At 37.3% G+C, this 15,266-nt stretch overlaps 1 protein-coding gene across 1 annotated transcript in view; it reads left to right on the forward strand.

Moving 5' to 3' along the window:
- Positions 1-355: 355 nt before the first annotated feature.
- LOC134662033 (mothers against decapentaplegic homolog 6) overlaps positions 356-15,266 on the forward strand; it is a 50,369-nt gene continuing 35,458 nt past the window's right edge. Inside the window, exon 1 of the mRNA XM_063518294.1 lies at positions 356-834. Coding sequence (XP_063374364.1) covers positions 528-834 — 307 coding nt within the window. The 5' untranslated portion in view covers positions 356-527. The remainder of the gene's footprint in view (positions 835-15,266) is intronic.

Raw genomic sequence — 15,266 nt, forward strand, 5'->3', positions numbered from 1 at the left:
TTTTGTTTTCATACCTAACAAAATACGTGATACTTTAATACCTATTATGTAGAGGTATTAGTAAGTAAGCACGTAAGTAAAAATACACAGAAAGCGAAATACAAGCTAAAGACTAGGTAGCAACAGACGGTGTTATCGCTAAAAAGCGATCTCTTCCAGACAATCTTTGGGTAGCAGACTAGCAGTAGCAGCTAGGAGTGAGTATTAGCATTTGCAATTTAAGACATGTTTTTAAATAATGTAGGTAAAAATACAATGTGTGAATACATTTAAAATAATGACTTTGTTTTGAGCAGTTACACTAATGTCGTTATAGCACTCACAACTCACAAAGACTTTTAAGTAATCTGGGCGACATAAAAGGTCGCTCCAGTTCAAGCGGCGTCAATTCAACTCGTAGACATTGAAACTCAAACTATTATCTCTGCCATTAAAAAGTTGACGCCGGCAACACAGAGCCGCCGCGTCAGTGGCCGGACGCTGCCAGTCGAGCGGGCGCACGCGGCGAGCAATGTCGTGCGCGGGTGATGCGCGGCCGTCCCGCGCCTCGTGAGCGCTGCCGGCATGTGATGTTCCGGAGACGCGCGCTGCGGCGGCGGCTAGCAGCCGCCGGCGCAAACCACATCCCCGACGACACTCTCAGGAGACTCTCCCGCGCGCTGGACACCCCACCGGCCTCAGAATGCGTGCCAGCGGACCCCAATCTCAAACTCGTTGTGACCAGACTGTTCAGATTCCCCGACTTGAGGGACCTCAACGAGCTGAGGCGCCTCCCGGTGTGCCGGGAACAGAACTGCTGCAATCCTCACCATTGGAGCAGACTGTCAGAACCCGGTACGTGCAGGTCGTTGACCCGAGCAACAAGTGAAGTAAACAGTGAAGTGTTCAGTGCTGTGTTCTGCGTTGAAATAGCATATTCCCTGGATTTTTCTTCACGTGCTCGCTGTTGCAGCGGTATCAGTGCAAATCGTTATCACCACTTATCACTACTGTTTGTCTTCGTTACGTTATAGTGACGTCACGTCAAACATTGCTTTCTTCATTTCAGTTGTTTTGAGTGTTGCCATCTTCAATGTAAACCTAGACTATTCTTGAGATATGAAGCGTAGGAATACCTACTTAGCAGTTGCATCAAATACCACGCTGATTTTGAAATCTTTATCAATGACTAAGCAATTTTTTCCTAAAAGTAGGTTCCAAATTGTATAATTTATCTTTTAAAAGATGTATATCATTGATTACTGGTAGTTACTCGGTTGTATCTACGAGGGATAGTAAACATTTCCGTGCGCGTCTATTTTTAGCGGCTTACATCAGCGTCTGAACGTGTTCTAAAACTTCTAAACAAAATCCAAAGGGTCCAGTTTTTATGATTACATCGTTTTCAATGCAATCTAGTCCAATTCATGTTGGAACAGGACTTAACCTCATAGAAACATTTAAAACTTTTCAAGCACCATGGACATTATGGTTGCTGAGAAGTTGACATCAATGAAAGATAGTAGGTACTTTTAAATGTAACGGAAAATCCTTAAGTTCAAATGTTTCGATACAAGTGTAGGTAGATCTAATATATATCCGTTAAAATTTGCTAGCACTTGTTGTTTGCTATCTAGGTTAAAAGGGTTGAACGTGAATCGTTGTGAGAAAATTTACATCCCCCATTATTCATCTTTCATGTTCAAATTCAAATATTTCTTATAAGACTTCACTTAGACTCCCATCAGATTATTCATTAAAGCAAATGACAAATATTGTTCTATCTATAACATATTATGTATTATCAAATTCAACGTTACGTTAAACATGACTAACTCATATATTATACTGCCTAATAACGATATCAGGCACCACGTGTTTCTAGTTGTCTAACTGTATTATCGTACTACGAAAACAAAACATTATTTCATCATAATTTCTTTTAATCGTTTGATCGTTCCATTCATTATTTGCTGGAACTCCTTTATCATCAAATTCTGGATACTCACGTTTATACGTGTCATCTAAAACCACGCCATTCATAACATTAAGCTGACGATTACAATTTAACTTCATTCAATTAGTTTTACTTATTCAGACATTATTATACTCATGCTAAAAGAAGAAGAATTTAAATCAAGCCGAATTGTCGAATCTGTATTTAACATGAATATGACACCACGTAAACAAGAAAGATACCGTAAAATGGGGTGAGTAGGCGCAAAACTGACATTCAAACCTCGATAACATTTTATTTTTACATATGCAAACTGAATGGTGTATATAATAAGTGTTCCGGACGTTTGTATTTTAGTTTTTATCTTATTTTGGGTAGTTCCATTTCATAACTTTGACGATAAACAGGAAAACCCACCTCACCCCGTAGTGCCTCGTATTTGGGGTGAGAGGGCTTTTCATACAAAGGTGATTTTGGAAGAATGTTGGATCGATTTTTTTTATTATGCGTATTACTATAGCTCCATTTTAAATTGGAATACATTATTTTTGTAGCAGTAGCCTTAAAATCCCTTCTCACCCCCCTCTCAAACCTTCTCTCCCCATTCATAACCAACCTCTCCCCGCGAAACCTACTCACCCCATTTTACGGTAATTGCGTTTTGTCATGTCATTTGTATGCTTAAAAGTAGTTCTGAGAAAAAGCAAAAGGAATTCTTGTCTAAGCAGTATCAGCAGATGGTTCCATGGCAATGGTTTCTATGTACAGATGATTGGATTGCCGTTCCTAAATACTTACACATAATTATTTGATCCTAGTGTGATATTTGATATATCAATTTAGCATGGTGTCATTTATACAAAGTTCCTAACATGACTAACAAATCTATATCTATGTCTAATGAATCTAAGAATATTTTTTATTGATATAATTTATCTATAAAATTTCTCATATTGTCTAGTCATCTTGCAGTGTGGTCTGCCTTTGTCCAATTCCATTTTAATCCAGAAGTAATTCTGAAAGAGTACCTTCTCAAATATTATGTACTTCACTTCCGTATTTTACTCATAATTATGTGCCTATATGTTCTTTCTTAATCTGTCCAAGAAACTATCAGCCTTAATAAAAGGTCATAACTCTTGAGGCTAATTTAATTTAGGAAGATATGATATGAGGACGAGGACTGTACAAAATTTAGAGCCAGTCATCTTGTTTCGTAGCTTTGACAAGACACCTTCAATATCGACATGCCTCTGTGTTAATAGGAGCTTGCCATTAAAAAAGGCATCTGTCTAAAAGAATGATCAGTATACCTGGATAATCAAGCATCTCCATCAAAAAAAAAAAAAAAAAGCCAATTTTCAAGACTAGTTAAAATAGGCCACCAAATGAAGAAGCTCAAATAGCTGGCTCGAAATATATGTATTAGGATTATTAGGAACTTGTTGACACGACGTACCCTGAAGTAGGCCCTGATGTATCAAGAAAAATTCTTGTTGAGGACTGATTTAACATAGCTGGACAAATCTTGAAATTTCATTGCAGTAAACCCAAACCACCGAATTATAGTCTAGTACTACAACTGAGGTCCACAAGTTTAATGCCAAATTTTTGGAATTGCGTGAGTTTTTTCTTCCACGATACTTTACGACACCCACATAGTTGGTGACTCCTGAATGAAGATACTTATGATACTTAATGTTGGCATGGCAGTATTGGCTAATCACGCGTCCACATGGCAAATTTGGAATTTTTACTAGTCGGAAAAAAAAAATCAAAATTTTCAAGACACCGGTTTTTTAGATCTTGAATTTTCCCTAGGCCAATTTTTTTGAGAAACTGGGTAATATTTATTTGTGTTTAGTATGGTTTAGTCACCATACAAACGGCATGGTAACCCTGCAATCAGCTAATCTGCGAGGGTCACTCCGCGATAGCAGGCAAGGTCGCGCCGGCGCCGCCCTGACGCGACGCACGCGCATCCAGCTGGATCGCGAAATAAACTACGAAAAATCTCATTTTCGATTATACTGGCTTTATGCTGTACAATGTAAAATCGTTGGTTAGGTTTCCCCTATCCAATATTTGATAGAATGAGGCAATATTTAAGGTTTGCTAAGTTTTAAATGAATACTATCGTTGACGGTTTTTAGAGACGCAGACGCAGACGGTTTGTAGAAGTCGTTAAAAATGTTCAACCCATTTTTTAGTTCCCTTGTGTTTCAATTCAAGAAATCTTCGTGTCGAGTAGAGTAAATAAAAATTGATAAACCCACAGCTAATTAAAATCAGCTGAAACCAATTATACTTTTGCAATCAAACTGATTGTGATAATCGATCCATTCATACATTGTTATATTGTATTTAAAACAAGAAATGTGTCGCAGCACGAGAGGAACGTTGCAACACAAAAAATCGTCTTCTGTTTTATCAAGTTCCTTGAAATCTACTAGACGGCTAAGCTAATGGAAGGAATGCCAATTGAAAACGACGGGCACAAAATGAAAAGCAACAGAACTTGTCCACAATGCATGCCAAGTCAAGTTTTTAATTCCCGGCTCAAGAAAACGCGGCCCGTCTTTGTACACGACTTTTTTGTTTTAAAAAATGCTACCATGTTGAGACGGTCTTGTACGTTATAGTCGATCGGTTTTTGTTTCAAGTGTACTAAATGAAATGCTTTCTTTTTTTCATGCAATCTAGACATTGATTTCATTGTAACTGGCAAAAACTTAAAACATATACTTAAATTCGTTGGGAATTTAATGTCAGTAGTTTTTTCGCTATCTAGATATTATTCTTTTACATTATGTCATCACTGTTTTTTTTCTGTGTATCGTGCATATCTAATTCTCTATCAAATCTTTACCAAATATGTAAATGTACTTTTTACAAAATGACAAGACAAAGAACTTGTAAAACCGAGCACGCGCTCATTTAGTGTGTAGTTTTTTTTGTATCACGAGTTTGAGCTAAATAAGTGAAGGAGGAGGAACTAATAAACATCATAACTATAGTAATACATCAGTAATATAGTTTTAAAAACAAGGTCAAATTAAACAATCTTACATATTGTCGCTTCCGTTAAGTTAGCTTAAAGGTCTTAGAGGTCTTAACTTTAAAGTTAAGATTTTAAAAGTATATTTCAATAATATTGTATTCGTTTAATGTAACGATATTGTAAATTGGTATGCCGACTAAATATGCGACACTAGCTGTTGCCCGCGACTTCGTACGCGTGGATTTGTATATTGGTGGTTATATATTCTACATTAGCTTAGAACATTGTGCAGCAAGAGATTGCGGTAGGACGGTTAATCATTTGTTAATTATTAATATTATACAACGAATGAGACTTTGTCTTTCACAACCTACGAAGTTTCAAGCCCCTAACTGAATAAAATTGTCCTCGTTATAATCCCTCTAAACCCCCTTAGAAGATTTTCATGTCCTCTATTTAATAAAACCTACTACCTAACTACCTATTTACAAAGTTTGAAGTTCCTAGCTTTAAATAAAATTTGAACCCTATACAAACTTTCAACCCCTTTTTAATCATTTTAGGGGATGATTTTTTAAAAGCTGAAATTATTTTTCTTGTATTCTAATAATATGCCTTTATACAACGATTCAAGTCCCGCACTCAAAAAAATGTTTGGCCTCCAAACAAATTTTCAACCCCTTTTTCACCACCTCGGGGGATGAATTATCAAAATCTCTGAAATTAGTTTTCTTCTCTTTTGACAAAATACATTTTTACGAAGTTTCAAGTTTGTAGCTTTAAATAAAATTTAAACCCTATACAAACTTTCACCCTGTTTTAACCCTGTTAGGGGATGAATTTTACAAAACGCTAAAATAACTTTTCCTGTCTTCTAATAATATCCCAAAATAGAAAGATTCAAGTCGCGCATTCGAAAAAATGTTTGATATCCATACAAACTTCCAACCCCTTTTTCACCACCTTAGGGGATGAATTTTCAAAAACGCTGAAATTAGTTTTCTTGTATCTTAATTTAATACCTTTTTACAAAGTTTCAAGTTCCATTATATTAAAATAAAATTTGCACCCTAAGACGAAGTTTCATCCTCTTTTAGGGGTTGAATTTCCAAAAACGTAGCAATTACTTTTTTTTGTAATCGGCTATTATGCCTTTCTAAGAAGTTTCAAAGCATTTGTAATGGATTAAAACTTTCAACCCCTTTTTAACCCTGTTGGGGGATGAATTTTACAAAACGCTGAAATTATTTTTCCTGTATTTTAATAATATCCCGAAATACAAAGATTCAAGTCCCACGTTCGAAAAAATGTTTGATATCCATACAAACTTTCAACCCCCTTTTTACCACCTTAGGAGATGATAATTCAAAAACGCTGAAATTAGTTTTCTTGTATTTTAATAACATATATTTTTACGAAGTTTCAAGTTCTTAATTTAAAATAAAATTTGAACTCCATACAAACTTTCAACCCCCTTTTAAATGAGGGGATGAATTTTACAAAACGCTGAAATAACCTTTCCTGTCTTCTAATAATATCCTCAAATACAAAGATTCAAGTCCCGCACTCTCAAAAATATCTGATCTCCGTACAAAATTTCAACCCCGTTTTTACCACCTCGGGGGATGAAGTTTTAAAAACGCTGAAATTAGTTTTCTTGTTTTTTTTAATTTAATACCTTTTTACGAAGTTTTAAGGTCCTAGCTTAAAATAAAATTTGCACCCCAGGTCAAAGTTTCATCCCCTTTTTTACCCCCTTAGGGGTTGAATTACCTAAAACGTCGCAATTCCTGTTTTTTGTCATCGGCTATTATGTCTTTCTAAGAAGTTTCAAAGCATTTGTAATGGATTCAAACTTTCAACCCCTTTTTAACCCTGTTAGGGGATGAATTTTCAAAAACGCTGAAATTACTTTTCCCGTCTTATAATAATATCCCCATATACAAAGTTTCAAGTCCAACACTCACAAAAATATTTGATCTCCATACAAACTTTCAACCCCTTTTTCACCACCTTGGGGGATGAATTTTCAAAAACGCTGAAATTACTTTTCCCGTCTTATAATAATATCCCCATATACAAAGTTTCAAGTCCAACACTCACAAAAATATTTGATCTCCATACAAACTTTCAACCCCTTTTCACCACCTTGGGGGATGAATTTTCAAAAACGCTGAAATTACTTTTCCCGTCTTATAATAATATCCCCATATACAAAGTTTCAAGTCCAACACTCACAAAAATATTTGATCTCCATACAAACTTTCAACCCCTTTTCACCACCTTGGGGGATGAATTTTCAAAAACGCTGAAATTACTTTTCCCGTCTTATAATAATATCCCCATATACAAAGTTTCAAGTCCAACACTCACAAAAATATTTGATCTCCATACAAACTTTCAACCCCTTATTCACCACCTTGGGGGATGAATTTTCGAAAACGCAGAAATTAGTTTTCTTGTTTTTTAATTTAATACCTTTTTACGAAGTTTCAAGGTCCTAGCTTAAAATAAAATTTGCACCCCAGGACAAAGTTTCATCCCCTTTTTACCCCCTTAGGGGTTGAATTACCTAAAACGTCGCAATTCCTTTTTTTTTGTCATCGGCTATTATGTCTTTCTAAGAAGTTTCAAAGCATTTGTAATGGATTCAAACTTTCAACCCCTTTTTAACCCTGTTAGGGGATGAATTTTCAAAAACGCTGAAATTACTTTTCCCGTCTTATAATAATATCCCCATATACAAAGTTTCAAGTCCAACACTCACAAAAATATTTGATCTCCATACAAACTTTCAACCCCTTTTTCACCACCTTGGGGGATGAATTTTCAAAAACGCTGAAATTACTTTTCCCGTCTTATAATAATATCCCCATATACAAAGTTTCAAGTCCAACACTCACAAAAATATTTGATCTCCATACAAACTTTCAACCCCTTTTTCACCACCTTGGGGGATGAATTTTCAAAAACGCTGAAATTAGTTTTCTTGTTTTTTAATTTAATACCTTTTTACGAAGTTTCAAGGTCCTAGCTTAAAATAAAATTTGCACCCCGGGACAAAGTTTCATCCCCTTTTTACCCCCTTAGGGGTTGAATTACCTAAAACGTCGCAATTCCTTTTTTTTTGTCATCGGCTATTATGTCTTTCTAAGAAGTTTCAAAGCATTTGTAATGGATTCAAACTTTCAACCCCTTTTTAACCCTGTTAGGGGATGAATTTTCAAAAACGCTGAAATTACTTTTCCCGTCTTATAATAATATCCCCATATACAAAGTTTCAAGTCCAACACTCACAAAAATATTTGATCTCCATACAAACTTTCAACCCCTTTTTCACCACCTTGGGGGATGAATTTTCGAAAACGCAGAAATTAGTTTTCTTGTTTTTTAATATAGTACATTTTTACAAAGTTTCAAATTCCTAGCTTAAAATAAAACTTGCACCCCATACAACCTTTCATCCCCTTTTTAACCCCCTTAGGGGTTGAATTTTTCAAAATCGCTTCTTATCTCTTGTACACTTTATAAATTCAACCTAGTGTGCAAATTTCAACTTTCTAGCTTTTGTAGTTTCGGCTCTGCGTTGATGAATCAGTCAGTCAGTCAGTCAGTCAGTCAGTCAGTCAGTCAGGACACTTGCATTTATATATATAGATAATCGTTTGACATGTTAATATATTTCATTTGTTTCTCATTGGTGTGGAATGCGGCATACTCATGAACCAAATTGCTTTCAATATATTTCGGTTCAGGGTTCTAGCTGTTTACATACCACAATTGCGTCTTCCTCCTTATTTTAGGTCGTGTATAAGCTCTTGATATTGTTAATTAGGTATTCCATCCATCCTAAAGATTCAGCTGTTATAGTCAACATTTTATTCCAAAACTATTCGCCTTATACAGCATTTTAATGTTCGATCGCGAGTTCCTGGTTATTTTAAGGATCTTGTATAAGCTATTGAAGTTGTCAATTAGGTATCGAATGTTATTTCTATCTCATATTCTTAACCCTTTAACAGACTACGTTAATAAAAATCCACAATTCAAGCATCATTGCCACTTTATAATCCTAAAAAAATCTCCATAAGAGAAAAATATAAAGATGATGTTATATGCTGTTCATTTTTGCCTTATATAACGCACAATCCCTTATAAAAGATTCAGCTGAAACTGTTTAAACTCGATTCCAAAACTAACCGCCATGTCAATCTCTACAGAATCAGTTTGTAAGTAATGAGTGGCCATGACATCAACGCACAGCCGCCACCCACACCACGTGTAGTACTTAGGAGCCATGTAGGTGTGTTGACAATGCCTGTTAGCATATTAATTAAGAAGAAAGCCGAGGAAATACTTAATGCCTCTCCATATAGACGCTTGTCCGTGAGAATAATCTGATAGCGTGGTCAATACAATTTCAAGTTTTTTAGCTTCTATAAATGGTGGTCCGGCTAGTGTCTTTACATTAATCATGAGCGATATATTTATTAATTTCATTGAATTATTGACGGGCATGGTTGATTTATTGTCCGTATCTTGGTGATTTAGCGTCTAGTTTTGTCCAGTTGGAATCTTCTTTGTAATCTCGTCTCAAATTTCCTTTATGGGTGCAGTGAGCACATCCGGAGGTAATGTCGGTTGTCTGCGGACCTCACCTGCGCCGTTTTTTGCGGCGACGCAAGGCTCGCGACTGCCGCCACTGTTTTTGTCAACTTTCGCGGCGGTTCCCACAGACGCCGCTAAATATACCGTCGACGCCGTCTTAATCGTCATTCTTTCGACTTGCGTGCACTTTTTCAACCGCCGTTCTTTTGTTTCTATTTTTTTCCCTTGACTACAGGTCGACACGCCGATCATTTGTCATCTCGGCTTTTGGCAGCGCCGTTTAAATTATTATGTCATCGTGTTTCGTTAAAACTATGAAACGAACCTGTCTCTAAAAGATTTGCTTCACCATCTTTACTCACAGCTGTTACGCGCGCACCTGCCTGTTTGCAACATTTTCTGCGATTTTATTGCAGGCATAAATTCGCAAATTCAAAAGTCTCGCACGTATCGCTCGAACGTACCGTAAGTTTATGCTCAAGGCGTTTATTCGCGTTTCGGCGCCAATCTCGGTGCCGGCGGCCTTTATTTGTAAATGTTCTTATGAGAGCCGGCGTCAGCGCGACGCGGGATCGTTATCTTATCGGCGCCGACGCCGCGACGCTGCCTCACCGACAAACATCGCCCGCTAATCCTGATACAACAAAATCGGTGTCCATTACTCAGGCAATTAGCCGACGACGATATCGTCTCGTAACCACCATTTACAAGTGATTCCGTGCCCACACGCCATTTCACCTGGCCATTACAACAGCCAAAATTTAATGATGTCGTCTAGATATAACCGTATAAGAATCCATCTGTTAGCGACGCGTCGGCGGCGGCATGGCCGATATTTATTTAGCCATAATTGCTTGTCGGCTGGCTGGCGCCGGCGCCAGGCGCGCCGCGCAGCCGCCCGCGTGCGGGGCGGCGGGGGCGGGGGCCCCGCCGGAGGGGGGTGCGTCGGCGCAGGTACGCTCACCACACTGCGTAAGCTCAACTCGATTTTCGTGATTGGTTTTTTTTCGATTGTCTGATGTTTTTGGGTTTTGTTGGATTTGTGAATGGCTGTCTTATTATCGACGTTGTTTACGACTCTTTTATGCGGAAGTCTGGCACCGTCGTCTGTTTAATGTTTAGGTATTAAAACACTCTATGGTTTTCTAGACGTTTATCGGTCGAATGTTTAGAGAAACATTGAGCGAGGTCCATTGACAGGCGCCTGAGCGGAACCGGTTGCTCCCGTGCTTGCGAAACTGGAAAAAATATCGTGTTTATTAGCAAAGCGATCGGAGGGGCCCAGAGACAGCTCGTAAACCCAACAAACCAGTCACTAATTCAAGCTATATTAGATCTTACCAGGAAAACCTTAAGGCCCTAGGCGACGGCAATAAAATAGGGATTTTGATTTATGAGACGCTCCTGCGCACTTGACATTGTCTGAATCAATCTTTTCTAAGTACTTTCTCGTGTTAGCTTTTAAAGTTATACACGTCATCAGGTTTCAATATAAGTAGTATATAGATGTAAAAATTATCTAATGCAATTCAGCATTAGTCATGAATATGAATAGGCATTTTTATTAAAGTCCTCCGCTTCTAAACATTTTAAAGCAGTACAGATTATATTATTATTTTTAACATTTGTTAAACAAACAATACTTTGTCTCCAAAACGCAACATTATTAATTGTAGTACCGGGAACTAACACATTTATCACCTGAAATGTTTGATAAATCACTGGAAACAACCATAATATTAAGAATTTATGATCAGAATCGTATCTAAGAAATACTACAGTTGAAATGAAACAGAATAATATAAAGGTCTACATTATTGGCTCTTGCTGTAACTTTATAAATTGTATTGTAATTGACAAACACAGACTTAAACTTTATAAGGTAAACGTACCGGTGCTCGACGCGGTCCCAGTACATGCCATCTTGGAACTTAAGTCATTGTCAATAGAAGTGACAGCAGGGTGTCTATTGGGCATTAGCATGTCGAGCACTAGTACGTTTACTTTACCTATATTCCCGTAATTGGATATGCAAGAATTCGCACATTACACACACCGTATTTGTCTAATGATTAGATTCCACAATCACACTTCCCACTATCAAATTCATAAGAAAATACTTGTGTGGAAATAACATTTCTGCTCATTTGGTGTTTTGCTAATGAGTGTTAATTAATTCTTCTAAAGAACCGCCGGCACGTTCAGTCCACCAATGTGACTAATTAACTATAATTAGTAATTCATCTCTACGTGAAACTTGCTTAGTTTGACATTAAAATTCAATGGAGCCAGGAATTGCAGTTTTATTCCGAACGGGCATAAATTAACTTTTTCCTGGCGTCGTATGTCGTCTTGCCCATGTGAGGTGAATTTCAATTGTCTCCTTATAGAGCATTTGGCTATTACTTTACCTCATACTGTGACTTGATGGCATCATTAATTTCTAATCAAGTATTTACGAACATTCGTTTATGAGTATGTGCACATTCGTTTGTTGCTTAATAGTTTTTTTGGAGTTGTTCTGTTTTGGTTCACAATAGGTCCAATCTAATGTTCTTTTATGTTATTGCATGTGCAAAATGCCATTAAGTTACATGCGTCGTAGCCATCGCATGCGATTGACGCAAGACAAGAAATTTAGATGTCAAGCGAACGTTGAAAGCATTGTGGGCATACTTAGAATCTTAGTTTTCTATGTCCAACTATACTGTTGTTTACATTTAAGCCGATCCAAAATAGGTTAGCCTTTAGCTTAACATGGCGACGGATGCCTTCCGTATGCAAGTATGTTTCCGGTGTGCTGACAAGAGTGGCAAGGTCCACGCGCGTCACGCTACATTCTATCGCCGAGAGTCAACGATCCCTGAGAATGTTTGGACTTGGACCAGCCGGCTGTAATATTTCAGCTTGTGCACGTAATAATCTGGCTGGAAATCAAAGTGCAGATTCTAGTTGATGGACGACCTGGCATTCTTGAGAAGCGACGTCCATCTTCTTTTTACGAAATTGAAAAGTTTATCAAAAATTTGGATGATTAATGTATAAGATTATTTGTGCTTATCTTCTCATCATTTTCTGTTTGTGGTTTAAAGTTTTCATTTAAACGAAATTGAAATCTCCACCGAGAAATAAGTTTTTGGCAAAAAATTCATTTTTGGTACAAGCTTTTATCGCTGACTGTACTTTTCTTACGACAGACAACTAATACTCATCGAGACAATTCTAAAAACCCCTAACACAATTATAGGTTGCGTTGTTTCATCACAGAGTTCCTATGGCCACCTCCTGTCTCCATCATCAGATCAGCTCGATGGTACCATAATATTGCATTGTCACCCGACTTACATGTGTATGCAAAATTTCAGCTCAATCGGAAACCGGGAAGTGGATCAAATTTAACATGCAAGATTCCATTACATAGTTACATACAGGTCGACCTAATAAAAGCTTGTTAAAAAAAGCTACAATCTTCCTTCAATGTTACTAATGTTGGAAGTTGGAATTGTCTATCAGTCTTCCAGGAAGTTACTCCAACTAAAGAGTATGATTCCAGCAAACTGCACTAGTTAAAAAGCTGGGATAAAATCTAAACTCATGCTTTGCACCGGCGACAAAATGAGCTGTCATTAAAGTCTGGATCCGGACATGCTCCTAGGCTAGACGCAGCTGTCCGACAGGTGGCAGCACTACAGAACACTAAGCAACGCGTGGGCGCCGGCGCCGCCGCTGGCGCCACCCATGTTATAATTCGGGCGGGCTATTTCGAGCGATTCACACGCGTTCGTTTTTCGAATTTTAGAAGCTTTAGGTGGGGTGCGTTATTGTTTAATTTACCGTGGCTTTTTCACCTTCGACTTGATTATTTCTCTTACGGGTCGTGTATCATTAGAACTCCACGCACCTTACTTTTCCATGTTTAACTTAACTCTTCTATTTAACTTTTGTCTACGTCATAATTTAATTTAATATTTGGATTATTTGGCATTTTTCAATTTAGACATAATACATGTTTATCCAACCTTAACGTATTTTTGTAATTTCCTTACACTGTTTTAAAATTAAGAAGTATCATTTATAGATCAATAGGTAGGATTTAACACTAATAGCCTATAAAGATAAAGATAGGTAGTTTAATCATCAAGTAAAGTTACGTCAAATAAAGCTATACCGGCTCTAACCTTACACATCTATAATATAGTCTAGCTAGTCACTTCATAAGCTAGACTTAAAAGTAAAGTTTTGGTTGGTTCGTTCCTGTTTCCTATCCTTGAGACAGCGCCCGCGTCCCAAACGCCAGCATATTTAGCTCGCCCGCGCTGATTTATAGCATTTTAAAATGAATTTATTATTTGTTTATTTTGCATACCATTTCATTTCAGATTTCTCGCATATTATGATTTTTAAGACTGAATTTCATTTTGATTTAACATTTATTTTCACTTTTAAGACAAATGGTATGATTATTAAATGTTTAAATATGTCTTAAGTCTTAACTACATTATAGCCTTTGAACATAAATCATTGGCTATGAAATTATAACTTCTCAAAATAACGACTACTTCATCTCCGGCGTTTATAAGCGATACTGATTGTTGATATACCATAATTTTCGTAATAAAACATTTAGAGAAACAAACACGCACCCTCTTTGACTGTACTTATATAGGTATCTTTAAGTCCTCATTCAAGTACGTGATAAACACAAAATTCAAGATTTATTTACATACAAAAGGTTACAAAATAATGGAATACAGCCGGAAGATCTGACGTAGTCCTAATCACTTAGTCACCACGTTTTGTTAACTGAGTTTCTTTTATTTCATTAAAATCTCCCGTTTGATTTTCTTCAGCATTTGGTAAATATGTAGTACCTAGCAAAGACTGCATGTAACTCTGATTGGTCTAGACACTAGTACTTACAGTAATCAGGAACTAAATAATAACGTATCATCAATTTACAAGAGGTTACCAAAGGGCGACCGTCAGTTTTCCATCGATAGAGCAATCAATAAGGGAGTCTAGATTGACCAGTTCGCCAGTTACTCGGCGAAGGACATACCGTCGGTATTTATTGTATAGATTGAATGTTCAGATTAATTACACATGCCGTACCCGCCACCGTTCTCTCTCATCAGCCAGCATTCCGATCACCGCCTACCTAATTTAGACTCTATCTAAATTTAAACAGAACCCATTCTTCATTGACTGATTTCTTCAATAATTGAAACACGATATATCACGCACGCACATTGCAATTTGAACCTTGAAATTGTGTAGTTTCAATTGGTTTTAAATCGCGACGCGTTTGTTTAAGCTTTGACGGAATGAGCTAATGACTTGTAATTAAGGCGTGATTAAAATTGCGCTTTATTGCTGAAATGTAAAGTTGGTTTTCCTTAGGCCCGTTTTGGTTGTTGTGACGTAATAGTTTGAGGAGAAATTTCAGTCACGCCACTTTGTATTTATACACATTACTATGTGTACTGGCGATCTCGTTGAAGAGCGTACGATATCGCGGCGGGCTCGACAACCTCGTCGGCGCTTCGCCTCTAAACTATGGGCACTGCGTTCATTCTTATTGGTTACAAGACCTGCGAGCGGAGGTCTCAGGGTAACCAGCGTAACATAACTTTGAGATCTTTAAAAACTATGTCGCGATCGGAGAGGTAACAAAAACTCGTATATTATGCGTTTTCATTGAATCGCTACAAGTAGAGCTCA

The sequence above is a fragment of the Cydia amplana genome, chromosome 2 (genome assembly GCF_948474715.1).
Source record: "Cydia amplana chromosome 2, ilCydAmpl1.1, whole genome shotgun sequence".
NCBI classification, from domain to species: Eukaryota; Metazoa; Arthropoda; class Insecta; order Lepidoptera; family Tortricidae; genus Cydia; species Cydia amplana.